At 31.8% G+C, this 16,545-nt stretch overlaps 1 protein-coding gene across 1 annotated transcript; it reads right to left on the bottom strand.

Annotated features, from left to right (window-relative positions):
* Positions 1–1,972: 1,972 nt before the first annotated feature.
* Positions 1,973–3,769, bottom strand: LOC126769299 (uncharacterized). Its single transcript, XM_050487992.1, has 3 exons — positions 3,678–3,769; positions 2,916–3,091; positions 1,973–2,419 (listed from the first exon to the last, which is right to left on the bottom strand). Exons 1-3 carry the CDS (start codon positions 3,718–3,720, stop codon positions 2,168–2,170), a joined length of 471 nt encoding a protein of 156 aa, XP_050343949.1. The 5' UTR covers positions 3,721–3,769; the 3' UTR covers positions 1,973–2,167.
* Positions 3,770–16,545: the final 12,776 nt, after the last annotated feature.

Raw genomic sequence — 16,545 nt, 5'->3', positions numbered from 1 at the left:
GTTATTGGTTTTATTTTGATTCACTATGTATGTTTTATTTACACCAGAAATTACTCTTTATAAGTCAGTTTATCTATTTAATGAAGTGACTCAGTGAAGGTTATTTTGATATTACTGCAGTTATAAGGCTGCGTAATCACCGACACTCAGATTTTACACAACCTTATTTTAGATATTGTCGCGACTACATTTAGATAACAAAACCATTCATAATATATACAAGAACGCAATCATTTTGTAACAATAATATTCGATTTCTAAAAAAGTGTATGTTATATAGATGGTTTTTCTATAATTACGAGTGTAGTTATTCGAGAGTGCAAGTTATGATAATGATACAAACAAACAAAATAGCGAAACTGATTTTGATGTATAATGAGTTAATACAGTATACTATTATTAAGATTAAAACCATAATATAATCCTTTAAATAATTAACCAAAGAAATAATAATTATATATTTTCGGATTATATTGAATATTTCGAATTAGATTTGAATTTTTATTGTAGTACACAAAACATTTTAATATGTCATTTTGTTTTAAATATCAATACGAACTAAAATCTTATTACTACCATGTTTTGTTTTACACACTAATAAATAATAATCACCTTAAAAATAGCCTCTCAGGCATTTAAAAGTTCTGGTGGAATAAAGAAACTGTCATGAACCCTGAAACCCTTATAGTATATAATTATTATAATAATAATATTCTCTAGACCGATTCGGCCAATCTCAAGAGAGGTTAGCCAACTTCGAAGAGTCGAGATGGCCTAGTGGTTAGAACGCGTGAATCTTAACCGACGATCGTGGGTTCAAACCCGGGCAAGCACCACTGAATTTTCATGTGCTTAATTTGAGTTTATAATTCATCTCGTGCTTGACGGTGAAGAAAAACATCGTGAGGAAACCTGCATGTGTCTAATTTCATTGAAATTCTGCCACATGTGTATTCTACCAACCCGCATTGGAGCAGCGTGGTGGAATAAGCTCCAAACCTTCTCCTCAAAAGGGAGAGGAGGCCTTGGCCCAGCAGTGGGATATTAACAGGCTGTTACTGCAGTAGATATTATAAAGCACAAGTGTATGCGCAAACACAGGTGCACTCTCTATTCCCTAACTCTCATAATCCTATGGTACGGCGATCCGACACGACCGGAAAGCGTTCAGGCGCAGAACCAACAAGGCTTTACGTGCTTTCCGAGGCACGGGAGTGTACACACTTCCAACTTTACATTTTTATACTAATGTTTCCTTTTTAATAATATTTGTTGTAATAATGTTTGTTTTTTATACATTAGTATAAAAATGTAAAAATAGTGTGATCTTCTTGAAATTTACTTTTGTGTTTCTTGATTGAATTGATATATTTACATGTATTTCAAAATTTTTAAAAATTCTACCCTAAATTTCTAACCCTACCTTTGTTTGTACATATTTGCTAAATACATACTTCTGGATATGCTATGATATGATATAATAATGCTATGATATGATATGATATGATATGATATGATATAATAATAACGAAATGTAAAATACACAATATCTTAATATTAATATCTCCTAGGGGGTTACAAGTAATACTTATTTTTATACAAACTTTAATATGGTAGTGAAGTTGGTATACATAAAACGTATTCCATTATTGTAATGTGTACAACTTAATTGGTAGTTTCGAAGCTTTACCTCAACGTGACCCTTAATTCATATTAGGATGTGCTTGAGAATAAGAAAGAATACCATCTATCAAAATATATCATTTGAATTTCAAAGTATATAGTTTCCTCTTAAAGTGTGCTTCCCCATGATGTTTGTCCCCATTGCCATGGGGAAGCAATGTCATGCAGTATATATTCGTTAAGTCTTATCAACCACAATTTGATATTGAAGTGGTTATTATCAATTCCGTTCTGTTTATATTTATGATACGTATAATAACTTTAATTAATATAAAATTAAAAACATACATAGTTTTTATTTTTTATTGATTTACCTATAATACCTAATCTATAAGTACATAAGCAGCTTAAATGATAGAGACAGGTACGAATGACTTTAAAAGCTATTGATATTAGACAGATGAAACCGCCTTCAATTTGATTGCAATATTAAGAAATACTTAAAATATTAACATTAAATTATCTATCTACAGTTTTATATATCTTAATGACACAAAATGAGGCATGCAATGAGAATAAAGACGGATACAATAAGATGAAATCTTTGTTTTTCGGCTCCAGATCCATAATTGCAGAGGGAGGTGGTGCAGCAAGATGTACAAGCGTAAAGCTTGGTCCTTTCACCTATAACGATGCATCCTGGTTCACAATGCTTCGTACAGTTACGTTCTAGAGCCCACATTTTGAGAGCTGTAGTGGAGTTTTCTGTGGACGTCGTGTATGAGAATCGTTTAACCTTTAACAAAGTATTCCAATATTATAAAAATATTTAAAATTATTCGACTTAAAATATAAGGAGCTTTCTAGAAAATTAAGTAATTATTTATTGAAATATTAAAAAGCTTAGCTTTAAAGTAAACTACTTAAAATCAGTTGCTTAACATTTTATAAATGCATTATACAGTCTGATATCGTATTTGTGTCCTATTGTGATCGGCCTTTGAAATTATTACGTCACATTGTGGTCGAAATTTGCACATTCCGTTTCATTCAAGTTCAAATTTATGTGTATATTTATAGTACAGTAATTTTCCAACAAATAATTCAAATATCTGTACGTTTTACACCTATACTATAATTAAAATATTGCCTTTACCCAAGGTTGCTTGGAAGAGATCTCAATGTCAATGTTTTGTCTATAGAGTAAAATATAAAACTAAATTTGGTCGAGGTTAAAGGAAATTTTGAATTAATATTTTCAAGAAGCTTAAAAAAATATTTTGATATATCACCATGCACACTCTCCGTTCATTGTGGCACTTGTGTATGAGTGCAGAATTGTTGTGCCTGAGGTCCGCGCACTTGTCCTCAGGGTCGTCTGCTCGGCACTTGTAACACCACAGCTCATTGTTGGGCCTCGCTGCTGCTGATGTCACATGCACGCTGTCGCGAAGCAAGTCGCACTCACCTGAAAATTATTGTAATAAAATCAATCATTGTTAAATTTGGTATATATAAATACCATATTAGGCGTAGAATCTGCACCACGTATTACACGTGGGCATTGATAATTTTTCTAATAAATACAAAACCTGGAGTTAAAAAGAGTGTTAAAGGTTATTATTATAATACAAAGTTGATGTCTTATTGAACTAATAAATTCATCACGGGATTGTTATTTCTTTTCAGATAAATACACTGTAAAAATTAATTTAAGTGTCTATTACGCGATAACATTCACTAGCTGACAGTGAAAATATTAAAATTTGAGTGTATATTTGTAAGTAAACAATAGATTAATCATTACAAAATCAAACAAATAGTTATTAAATTAGCTTAATATTAATTACAGTTAAGTTTAAGGTTATGAAAAGGTTATGAGGATAACAACAAAGGGAATTCCATTTTGCGTCATAGACAAGTATTTGACGTTCGCGTTTACAGCATTACTAACCTTATAATAGGCGAACTCGAAATTATGTTACTTCTATTATGACACGAAGTTATAATAATGTCATGATGTTTTACTTGGTTTAAATATTGGATTGACATACCTGGTGTTAGGAATGACAGCGCGAGTACGACCGCCAGACGCATGATGTTTGCAGTCCTTAGGGCGCATGACCTGAGCTCCAGTCTCCGTATCGATCTCATCTCCCGACCTGTTGCTGCTCCCGGCTGTCTCCGACCTCACCCTCTCCTCCTTCACCCTTCAAGGCCTCCAGCCACTTTGATCGAGGAAAACAATCTCAACTTTCCGAATTCTTAAGAAATATTGTCGCTGTCGCTGTTGTATCTCCTGCTTAAAGATTACTTTATTCGATAAAGTTAAAACTCATACTTTTAACTAAATGTGCATTTTATAGTAAGATTGAGATGAAAATCTAAATTTAAAAATTTAACGAAACAATACTTTGATGTAATATGTAACTGGAAATACTAGGTAAAAATAATTATGGTTGATTATTTCGCCATCGTTTCAATGATATTGTTATGTCCTATTGTGAAATTCTACGAATATCTCCAAGTCGACATTGATATTACGCTTTAATTTAATATATAAAGGATTATTCAATTGTGGAGTGGAAATGTAATTTCGGTGGTTCAATATTCTAAGTGAATTAGCTATTATATTTTTCTTATTGAACTTTTATACTTTGCGGAAAAATATGAATGAATGTTAACTTAAATATTATATACATTTGTTGTTCTTTTTTAAGTTTTAATAAGTTATATATTATTATTATAGGAATATATTTTTTAAATAAGTAGTTTCATCATGTCTGTGCTTGTATTTCCAATTTTATTTAACTTTTATTCATCGTAAATGGTAATTGTATTTACCATTACGATGAACAAAAGTTTTTTTCATAATAAGAGAAGGCCTTAGCCCAGCAGTGGGATATATAAGACAATTTTCGAAGAATTTGTTAGTATAGCCTAAATAAAATTATATTTTCACCTTTTTATACATGAATAATAATAATAATGTCCTCCAGACCGAGTTCGGCCATGGCGGCCAATCTCAAGAGAGATTAGCCAACTATGCAGTAGATATCATAGTGCAGAAGTGTGTGCGCAAACACAAGTGCACTCTATTCCCTAACTCTCATAATCCGATGGAACGGCAATCCAACATGACTTTACGTGCTACATGACCAACGGCTTTACGTGCTCTCCGAGGCACGGGTGTGTACACACTTCCAACTTTCAGACTTCGAGCTGCTACTGAGAATTTTCTGACAGAAAAACCCAATAACTTTTTAATGGTCCGACCTGGGAATTGAACCCAGGATCTCCAGGCGAGCTTTATAACAGAGGACAGTCATTTACAGCATAGTAACTGTTTATTTCATTTTCTAAAAATTATAACGCATCCTAATCGTTACACTGGATTATGAATGTTAGAACTAAATTCATGCAAACGTTTATGTAAAGAAACACACACATTCATTTAAACACTCGTAGCCGCGTGAATCAACAAGTGTCCTTTGTGAGTGAACTGACATAACATTTCAGGTTTGTTATATACACTATAACTATGGTGAAACATACAGGCATATCATGGTTAAATTTCATTTATAAGAATCTCTCGTATTTCATATGTAAGAATACAACTGGGATCATCTCCGAGTCGAAACTATAAAATTGCTGCAGGTTATCTGTCCAAAAAAGTCTTCATTATGAATATCCGCCGTACATCATCTTCACACAAATATTAAGTAAACAACAATCCGAACAAACAAAAATATATCACATGATGTTGTTAACCCATAAAATTGGTACAGTGGGATATTAACTTAAATGGAACTGCCATTTAGGTTAATGTCCCACTGCTGGGCTAAGGCCTCCTCTCCCTTTTTGAGGAGAAGGCTTAGAGTTTATTCCACCACGCTGCTGCAATGTGGGTTGGTAGAATACACATGTGACATAATTTAAATGAAATTAGACACATGGAGGTTTCCTCACGATGTTTTTCTTCACCGTCAAGCACGATATGAATTTTAATTATTAATTAAGCACATGAAAATTCAATTGCGCTTGCCCGGTTTGAACCCACGATCATCGGTTAAGATTCAATCGTTCTAACCACTAGGATATAAAATTGGTATTGGAGGTAAATAATTTTGTTTATTCGAATCTACTTTACAATTACCAATCCGATTTTCCATTGAATTTCAATTCAACGCATTGCATTGCATTCAGGGAGTCATGATTCAATCAATCATACTTTACATTTTTAAAGTAGCAAATTTTAATTTAGATTGATTTATATGATATTATTGATAAAAAACTAAGTATGTAAATAATACAAGTATTTGCTTAGATAATCTTAAAAATCTTATAACTTTGATGTCAGGCTTATCGGCATTGTAGTGTTGCTACACTGACACTGGTGACTTATATCCACTTCTTTGAACGATAATATATTTCCTTGCTGTTAAAGCCTTATTTTTATTCAAATGATAAAAATAGGTGCTACGATATAATATAATAAAAGCTACTTTTTATAGTTATATTTTCTATGATATATACTTTAAATCCCAGGAACCAAAGATCCTAAGGAATAATATAAAAAATAGGCGTACTTTTTGACATAGCATTATATTAGATTCTTTTTTATATAATAAGTGATTAATTATTTCATTTCAATCCTAGTTTAAAATCACGTGCGTTCATTACTGTGTCAGATGAGTACGGTGAATTTATGATTCTCAAATCTTAGCTTGACCTAAATATTTTGCTGATACGTAGACTCAATTATTTCTCTTAAAAATAATAAGTCAAATATATTACAGAAATATATAATAGTATAAGTGATGAAAATGAAAATGATAACCTGAATTCAAAAGCATATCTAACAATAAAAAAAAAACAAAAACCGCTAAAGAGCCGGCCATAGGCCATAAAAAAGTAACAACCTATAAATGCAAAAACCCGCATCGGAGCAGCGTGGTGGAATAAGCTTCAAACCTTCTCCTCAAAAAGGGACTTAGCACAGCAGTGGGATATTCACAGGCTGTTACTGTTACTAAAAATGTCCCCACTGCAGAATTCAGGCAATCAAATAAAATTTAGACGTGAAAGTGAATTGTAAGTGTTTTGATAATACTTGACGATTCCATAAAAAACCACCAGCTTACCAGCTTAGACAAATATTGGACAATATACGCTTACATGTGTTAATATAGACCCTGTTATCGTAAGTAATAGGTCATGTACCTATTGTATTCTCGTTGTTGTATTCTTTACCTTTATAAAAATTCAGTGGGTAAATGGAAATTATTACTTAAATAGAATGCAGTTTTTATTTAAGTTAAAAAGAGTAAAAAAAATAATCATAACCAGTGAGACAAAGAACAATAAAACTCAAATAATAAATAAGCTGCTAGGAAAATTAGAACTAACTAAACAAGAACCGATTATAATCGTATTTTATAAGTATGGACGAATCGACGCGAGTTTTATGTTATTATAACTTAATTGCTAAAAATTTTAAAAGAGCTTATGTGCAGAATTTGTTTTTTGAAAGTTAAGTTCGATTTGATTCATATTATTCGTTTATATAATATTATTTTACATATCTAAGGGCTTAAAATATCATATGTATTATAATCTATACCTACTATATTATACCTTAATGATTCTTTTGACATAATTAAACATCAAGCAAGTACGTCGCACGCATTAAAATAATATAACACATAGTTTTTTTTAAATAAATGAATTTTATAATTTATAATAGAGTTATATTTAAACAAGTAAACAAAAGAATGAATCATAATAGTGACATTAAATTTAACGGAGTGAACTTATAACTTCGTTTCGATATGGTAGACTCAAAATGTTTGTTTTAGTCGTCATATCCCTGTCCGAAAGGGGATACAGCCGTAATAAATGGGACATACGTTGAAATGTTTGCAGAGATTTCAGTAAACGAAACACGAGAATGCCATTGCCAGTGATGCGGTGCTTATGTAGCCAAGATAATATTTGATTTAAACTCTAAGAAAATTGTCGTTATCCTTATACATTACATACTAGCTGTGCCTGCGGTTTCACCCGCATATAACTTAAATAAATCACTAAGAACACACTTATAATATTTCAGTATAGACAAAATTTTTAATTTTATTTTCGTGGGATATTAAGTATTTAGTGGTTTTCACTGCACCCGGATCTAGATAGTGCAACATACAATTGACTATGAGAAACAGCAAAAGCATTCCCTTAAATATATTCTGACATAATTGTCTTTCCCCGTGCTTTATTTATTGTAACTGAAAACGATACCTTCACAAGAAATTGTGTCCATTGAAAACTGAAAATTAAATCTGTGTATTTAAAAAATAAGTACTTAGTATCAACTAAAAGATTAAGTACAAATTTTAACAATGATAAAAAAACAACCTACTCTACTACCCGTTGAAATATGTCAAAACTATAAAAAGTATAATACAAAACAAAATTATAAAAATATAACTGTCTATGATTTTACCTCTATATCTTTCATAAGAATTAATGCCTTGTTTTTTTTTTAAATAGAACAAATTTGATTACGATACAACCATACTTTATAAATGGACTATCCAACACGAAAATAACTTTTCAATTCGAACCAGCAATTTCTGAGACCAAACCCATGTTTGGTTGGACGCGCTACGGTTCAGCTTTATAATATTAGTATAGATAAATATTTATTTTTAATCTGAATATTTTGGATTTATTCCAAAATATGCACTTGGTTATTTATAGCATTAACATTTTATATTAAATTGCATTTACTGGTGGTAGAGCTTTGTGCAAGCTCGTCTGGGTAGATACCACCCACTCATCAGATATTCTACCGCCAACCAGCAGTACTTGGTATTGTTGTGTTCCGGTTTGAAAGGTGAGTGAGCCAGTGTAATTATAGGCACAAGGGACATAACATCTTAGTTCCCAATGTTGGTGGCGCATTGGTGATGTAAGCTATGGTTAACATTTCTTACAATGCCAATGTCTATGGGCGTTGGTGACCACTTACCATCAGGTGGCCCATATGCTCGTCCCTCTTCCTATTCTATATAAAAAAACAATGATGTGGACGGGGCATCTCAGCTACAGCATCATAGATGGGAAGTCATGTATAAAATAAATTTTGGTTCAACCCAATTAGGTCATATTAAAATATATTAAGTCAACACACTAAATTTTAAGTAAAGTTTGCCACAATACATTAGTGAAAACTGCACCTAAATCAGATAAGCCATTTCTAAGATTAGTACTCACAAACGCACAGACAAACAGACAAAAATTCTAACAATCATCGTTTTGGGTTCTATTGCGTTGATAAAGACTCCGTTAATAGCTTTACTCGTATATCTTCCATGAACAGACAGCGATCAGTTGCATTTTTATTATATGTCTTTAACCTAACAATTTGCAATTCTTGTAAATATTAAAGATATCAATTATAGTTCTTTATTATTTTTCTATATACGTATATTAACTTGAATTAAATTTAAAGTTACATTACAATTTGATAATGATGACAAGAATGCTAGCAGTGTTTTTCTGTGAAATTGCATTTTTTGTTCCCTGGGCGAAAAGAGTCAACTGTCAGCTGAAGCAATATGACAGGCTGCTAATTGTTTTATTTCTTTTGTTATTTTTTTGTGCAAGTTAGACGTAAGTCTCATTAATTTAATAGCACAAAGACTTGCGATCTCAAAGTGAATTCGGTCGTGACCCCTTGGGCTTTTTGTCTTTACTGGTACAAAATAAACACTTACTTGGAGGCTAAATAAGAATATTAGTAAATCCTGCAGTATTTCTATTGCTAAAAAACAACGAAATACTAAATAATATATTTATAACAAAATATAAACTGTGAGAAAAACACTTTACCTTGAAAAAAAATATGATGGTAATGTAAACAATACCTATTATGTTTTGAATAATGATATTAAGATATTAACAACTAAGTTTTAGTAGCAACTTTTTTCCGCATATGCATGTGCTAATAAATGATTTTCAAATTTTAATATTTATGCTATTTATTGGATCTTTATAAGGATAGTTTGATATTGTTTTTTTTATCTATAATCAAATATTTCTATAGGCGTGTTGTCCGTGCCGTTATGGAATGAAAAATATGGAATAGAACTGCACCAAATATTCGGTAGGCATTCGGTATTCCGCCGCTTTTTTATATTTGGCCAAATAACTAATAAATAAAATAAGCTTTTATTTGAATTTTTTGTAAAGGAAGTTCTACTAAACATAACTTCGAAGTAAATCAAACCTATCATTTGTTACACACAAAAACACAGAAAAATAGTTATGTCATTTTTATTAATGCTGATACTACAGACCATATAATATACAGTATGATACTGACTCCGACAATCTTTGTTGTAAAGATTCCACCTGCCTCGTTGGTCTAGTGGTTACATGTAAGGCTGCAGACCAGGAGTCTGGAAGTGGGAAGTATGTATTCTCGTGCCTCGCACGTAAAGCACGTAAAGTCCTGCGCCTGAACTATTTCCGGTCGTGTCGGATTGCCGTCCCATCGGGTTATGAGAGTTAGCCTATAAAGAATTTATCCGTGTTTGCGCGCACACTTGTGCTCTATAATATGTCCTGCGCAGTTGGCTAATCTTTTTTAAGATTGGCTGCCGTTGCCGAAATCCGTCTGGAGGACATTATCATTATTATAGATTCCACCAATTCACGGCTAATATATTTAGTATTATATTGGGAACTTTATAATATAAATAACAGTAAAGTAAAAAAGCTTACAGGTGCTCTAAGAAGTATTAGCGCGGACTGGTTGCGGACAGTAACAGACCTAAGTAATACGGCTTACCTTTCCTTATTATATGGAGAAAACTAAGATTCTTACACGTTTAAAATATCTTGAATTATCTCATCTCCTCAATATAAGTGTGTGGCTTTCGTAAATTGCAATATGTGAACAGGCAATTTTTATTTAGATTTCATTCGAGTATATTATTTATTTCAAAAACAATTAAAACTGTGTAACAAAGATTGTTATCATTGTTATCACTTTTTAATGGTTTTATATTTTAGACTATATGTCTTCCCAAAATCCCTATCAATTTATCGTACAATGCTTTATTATTTTAGCTGATAGTATTTTACCTGTTATTTTTAATTTGCATGATACAAACAAATAAAAAACCTTGCATTTAAACCTTGTACGGATTTGACAGCTTGTAAAAATTAGAGTGATTGTATGTTATTCGGTAAAAATATTCAAAAATAAAAGTTAATCGTGAACACGAGCCTAAGGAACAATATAGTAATTTGTAGTTATTACTTCTGAAAGCGTTTTATTTTTTAAGAGGAGCGAAAACAATCCCATGGATAAGGGTTAAGAACACAAAATAAACAAACCCTTTTAAATTATTATTTGCATGCTACGAATAAATTACTTTACCCATAATTAAATTTTTCATCGCTTCTGCCCATCATTCTCACCGTCGACACTTTGTAAGATCAATACCGTCATAAAGTTGTTAGAAACAATTAAGCTGTCAATCAAATTAAGTTTAAGAGATTTTATTACGTCCCAATAACGTTGAACGTTCGACCGCATCAAATGGCCTGGCAAACAATGACCTCACTTAATTACTTGCTCGTAGATAATATTGTTTGATATGATTATAGATTCGAATAACAGCTAGCATTCAATAGAATATTCGAGATTGTTGTCTAGTTGCTCCAGTGGATAGTAAACGTGGATTGTAACCGATGACTACAGGTTTAAGTACACCAAGGCAAGTCACCATGTTGTTAGAGTTATTAGAGTGGGCAAACGAGCAGGACGCTTACCTCTTGGAAAGTGACTACCAACGCCGTCCATGGGCGGCAACACCCAAGGGTTTGCAGGTGCGTTGCTGGCCGTTGAGGAAAGAGTACGCTCTTTTCTTGGAGGTTTTTATGTCATATCGGTTCGGAAATGTCACCAGCGAAAGCTGGTTCCACAGAGTGGTTGTGCGAAGCAAAATATGCCTTAAAAATCGCGCTGTTCTAGATTTCCAGTCATCGAGGTGGTAAGGATGGAATTATGAATTCTGACGCGATGTCCGGTGGTGAAATTTAGCGGCCGGGACTGAACCAAACAATTCCTCCGAACATTCCCCGTGATATATGCGATAAAGTTTTCAGTTCAATCAAGCACCATTTTTTGTGTTTTCAGTTTGCCTATATTCAGCAGTGGATGACGATTAGCGGTTAATTGATTGAATATTTTTATAAAAAAATATTTGTATAAAGTTTTTAAAATACTTTTTTTATTTTACTTAAATTAATTACCTTTCTTAGTTGTTAAGCGAAAATACTTATAACTAAAGGAACTTAAAAAAAAACTGACAACAAAGCAGTCCTAGATGAAAGTATTCAAGTAAGTTAAATCAATGAACATTTATTATTGTTGTAACAGAAAACTCTAATCTCAACTTTTTGTCAATTCAACTTCAACAGGAAAATATATGGGCTATATACGAGCCTCCACGTAGAACTTTTCCATTTTAGTGTTCAATTTAAAAAGTTGCTCAGTTGACGAAATAAAGTTTATATACCAAATTATAAAATGTTTGAAAAATTAAATATCGTAAATAACATGTCTATTTTATATTACTACTTATTAGCTACTTTATCCTTTCAGCTACGTTTTTTCTTAATAACATTAACGTTCCTTTTTTAATGTGTATTATAAGCGATTTTTGCCGAAATATCCATTACCACGGGTTATCTAAAAGGGACCGTGAGCCAACTATTTCAGATCAGATCAGAAAATAAGCTTTATTATTTACTAGATAACCATTATGAGGTAATTTACAATATTAGATAATTCATGTTTTTGAAAGCAATCGTGTACAATTCAATATAATTTGAACCTTTTTTTTAACTCTAAAATGAGTTGTAAGTTATTCGCTGTAAATAATACTAACAGATTGCCTACTCTACTCTAGACTATTGATATTTTTTATATTCATATATAAGGTTATAGTCAAGATTATATTTGAAAGATCTTTTTAGTTTTATTTTTGATACCATACCCTAAAAATTTTACCCATTAAATATACCGCAGTTTTGAAAATAATTACATTAAAAAAATAATCCTTATTTCTAGAAATCTTTACAGAGAATACAATTATCGGAATTTTAAATATCTATTTAAAGCAAATAATACTGTTGTAGTTTCTGAGGCTGTTTATACAAAATTTCTGAAAATATAAACTTTTTATCATTGATTTGTAAATGGCTGAAATACCAAAAAACAAGAATGAGTAAATAAAAAAAAAATATAACGGTTAATGACCTCGCTGCTCTTCGGTACCTAAGGTAAAAAGCTAAGTAATATAATCTTGATAAATAAAATTTAATTGGAGGTAAATATACAATATTATTTATGTTATTTATATATTTTATATAATTTTATATTTTATACAATTAATTATTTTAATTACTATTGCGTTAATATATATTCCACCTAATTGTACCACTTTTGCGAATGAAATAAATAAAGAAAGGAAAAAAAGCATTTATAGTTACTTTAGCAAACCTATTAACTTATCCGTCGTTGTCGCATCTATAGTAAAGATTCGAAACCGAGTCGTGAAGCATACGGACGAAATACGTTTCGGTACTCGTTATTATATCAGAAATTTATTAAGATTCGTATGTTATTTTATTTTCTATGAAAGTTACAATAATACACATAAAAACATTTACGGAATAAAAAATGTAATCGGGACAAGATATTTCATTTCGATCTATTTCGATTGATTATTGAGTCTGATTAAGTCGTTTGTTTGTTAATTAATATTATATACACATAATATGCGGTCTCACAAGCACAAGCTTATAAATGTAATATTATATAAAATTTAATAGCACCAATTGGAAAAACGGTTAGGTATTTGCAATACACCAAAAAACGTAGGTTGTGACAAGCTTGTGCGGCTGCAGAGCATGAGGTATTGGATTCCACTCACGTAAAAGCACGTAGTAGCAAGTAACGCCTTTAGTAAAGTAAAAAAAAAGAAAAAAAGTCCAGCGCATGATCATTCTTTGGACTAAGCGAGTGAGGAACAGGTGTTCTGCGTTTGCTCATCTAGTTTCTCTTGAGAATGGCTGCCGAAATTGGTCAGAAGTAAAACTTATTACTTTTGAGAATATAAATATGTATCATACTATGTATTATATGTAAACCTTATCGTTGAGAAACTATACTAAATATATAAATCAAGATTTATAACAACTACGTCATTTTAGACATTAAACACGTGCAACTCAGTACACGTGACGAGGTAAAACCGTTTTGCGTCAAAATCGTAAGGTATTTTTTTTGTTTTTACCTCACCTCACTAAAATAAAACAAACCAAACCTACGTTACTTCAAATCGAATTACTTTATTTTAGGTATTTTATTTATATTAAATAATTACGACTTTCTTTCACAATACGATCTTAGTATGATTAAATGTTCTCTGCAAATCAAGGCTATGCTGGCGATACCTATTTTATTCTAAAGGTAAACTTATGTAGGCACAAGATAAGATTCGGTCCCTCACAATCGCACCGTAACGTACGCTTCAGGAGATTCAATTCACTATGTACTGTTTTTTATATTCCCTTATTCGCTTTGATGAACTCCTTTCGCTTTACTGACATGAATGTGATTTGAATTGGCACTTATGGAATTCTGGAAATATTTGTGAACTTGAAATTGGTGTTTAATATGGTACGACAACTCCTACATGTTGTTGATATTTTTACCTACTTACTTCTCACCTCATACCTAATCCATGTACGTAGTTGATATTACGTCTTCTGAGCTACGTGGAGCTACGACGGAACTCGTATTCGAAAGTAACGCGATAATTCTATTTTTTAATTAATAGCAATGTCAAAGATAATTCGAACGGCGGGAAAGAAAGAGAAACTACCTTTTTAAAGTAAATGCTATAGCTACATTATATAATTCGTAGCAGGCCTAAGAAGCGCTGGTTCGATGTCGATGTTGGCTATTTTCTATTGAGATGGGCGTGGAGGATCTATACATCCATTTACTTCATTTAGATATGTATTATATGTACTATAATTCATTTTTAATCAAATAGACCTATATTAAATATACACGGCAGCTCAACTCAACGTTCTTAGTGAAAAGGGAAAGCAATTAATATGAAAAAAATCCAACACAAAACGAAATTTAGAAAAATAAATTACGTTATCGTCCTGAATTGTGAAAAAACAATTTTAAATGAAACAGTCCGTTTGTTTAAATAATTTTTGTTCTTTTGTTACATATTAATACTATTATCAATTAATCCTGCCATCAAATTAAAACATTTATTTTAATAATTTTTTAAAACACTTGATAAATATTAATTAAACATACTCATAATCTAGTAGATGTATTTTTACCAAATACATCGTTATTTAGAGTGGTATACTGACCAACAAATAGTTTTACCTTTGTCTGAGCCTGGACAAAATGTTCTAACATAATTATATAACATACTCGTAGCATACATTTCGCGCCGAGCGCTCACAGAGGGAGGACGTATCGCTCGTTAACGGGTGCCGCACTCGCCCATATACATAGAACTTATCAGTCTCTCAATATACTATTTATCTTTTTAGCTTATTTTTTATAAATTCGATGTCAGGAATGCAATCAATATTAACCTAACCTGCATAAATATGCATTTTATAACCAGTATTTTAAACAAACTGAAAGGGCTATAATATTTTTTTTGTTGAATTTGCGTATCACAAAAAATAAACTACAAGTTTAACAAAACGTGACAATAAAATTACTCATTATTATCACAATATGCTTGTTACTTGAAATCGTGAAACATTGGTGTTTAAATAGTCAAATAGTAGTGGTCAATAGTTTATAATTCCAGTAATTTGTTATCATTCGTATGTTCGTATTCGTTCGTATTCGTATGTTATTTTACTTACAAATGAAAATAAAACCCTACATACAAAAAAAATAGATCGCTCTTTTAGCGATAAGACCACCTTTTGTACAAAATAGTTTTCGTTTCTTTTGTGTTTGTGTTTAAAATGGGTCTGCAACTCTTTTGGTGTACAATAAAGCATATTCTATTCTATTCTATTCTAAAACCCAATAATAATTTATATGGAACAAAAAAATATTAGGATCAAGATGCTTAATTTCGATTGGATAAACTAAAGTAGTTGTGATTATATACACGTACACAGTCATGCAAAAAATAACACGCGGCAATTGGAATAAGGGCTTTTAAGCATTTCATTCGATAGAATATCAAGCTTCTGCTGCACTATTAAGCCTGCAGTTTAGCCTCAGTTACAAAAGCATATGCTTTACTATAAAGCATAACATTCGATCAGGCATAGGCTCTACTATTCAGCGTACCTGCTAAAGCTGTAAGCAGAGGCTTCACTATTTAGCGTACTAAGCAGCTTTCAGGACTCACAATCGAATACAACGCTCACGTCGCCTCTCCACTGAATCTGGAATCCACTCATAGATCGGTGATTGAGTATAGATGTGTATGACGATCTTCAATAACCGGCCTATTCTAGTCTGCTTGATTTTGGGCTAAGCTGTTCCATCCTCCTGCACCTTTTGACTTTTCGTAGGGACTCCGAATTTTAAGACGATTAAATAGCGCACTAAGGCATGAATTTCAGACGCTAATGATCACCACGTGAACGATCAGTGCGTTTGTCCTCGTTTCTTGATCTCAAACGACCATGAAAGATATTTATGTAAATAACTGTATTATTCCGTTACTCAGTTAGAAAAGTAAAAATTAACAAACACATTTTAGTATCATATGATACCAGAAAAACCTGACGGACGTTGCACTGCAGGTTTTGTGTGTATACTAAGTGCCTTGGCGATCG

Source organism: Nymphalis io, chromosome 6 (assembly GCF_905147045.1).
Source record: "Nymphalis io chromosome 6, ilAglIoxx1.1, whole genome shotgun sequence".
NCBI lineage: Eukaryota > Metazoa > Arthropoda > Insecta > Lepidoptera > Nymphalidae > Nymphalis > Nymphalis io.
This window is presented reverse-complemented; position numbering and strand designations above follow the sequence as displayed.

What these genes read in the sequence shown, in the direction of transcription:
- LOC126769299 (XM_050487992.1), bottom strand. Translation starts at nt 3,720, where the DNA reads ATGCGTCTGGCGGTCGTACTCGCGCTGTCATTCCTAACACCAG. An exon ending in GCTGTCATTCCTAACACCAG is followed by an intron (nt 3,092 to 3,677) that starts GTATGTCAATCC and finishes AATAATTTTCAG; the next exon opens with GTGAGTGCGACTTGCTTCGC. An exon ending in ATGAACGGAGAGTGTGCATG is followed by an intron (nt 2,420 to 2,915) that starts GTGATATATCAA and finishes ACTTTGTTAAAG; the next exon opens with GTTAAACGATTCTCATACAC.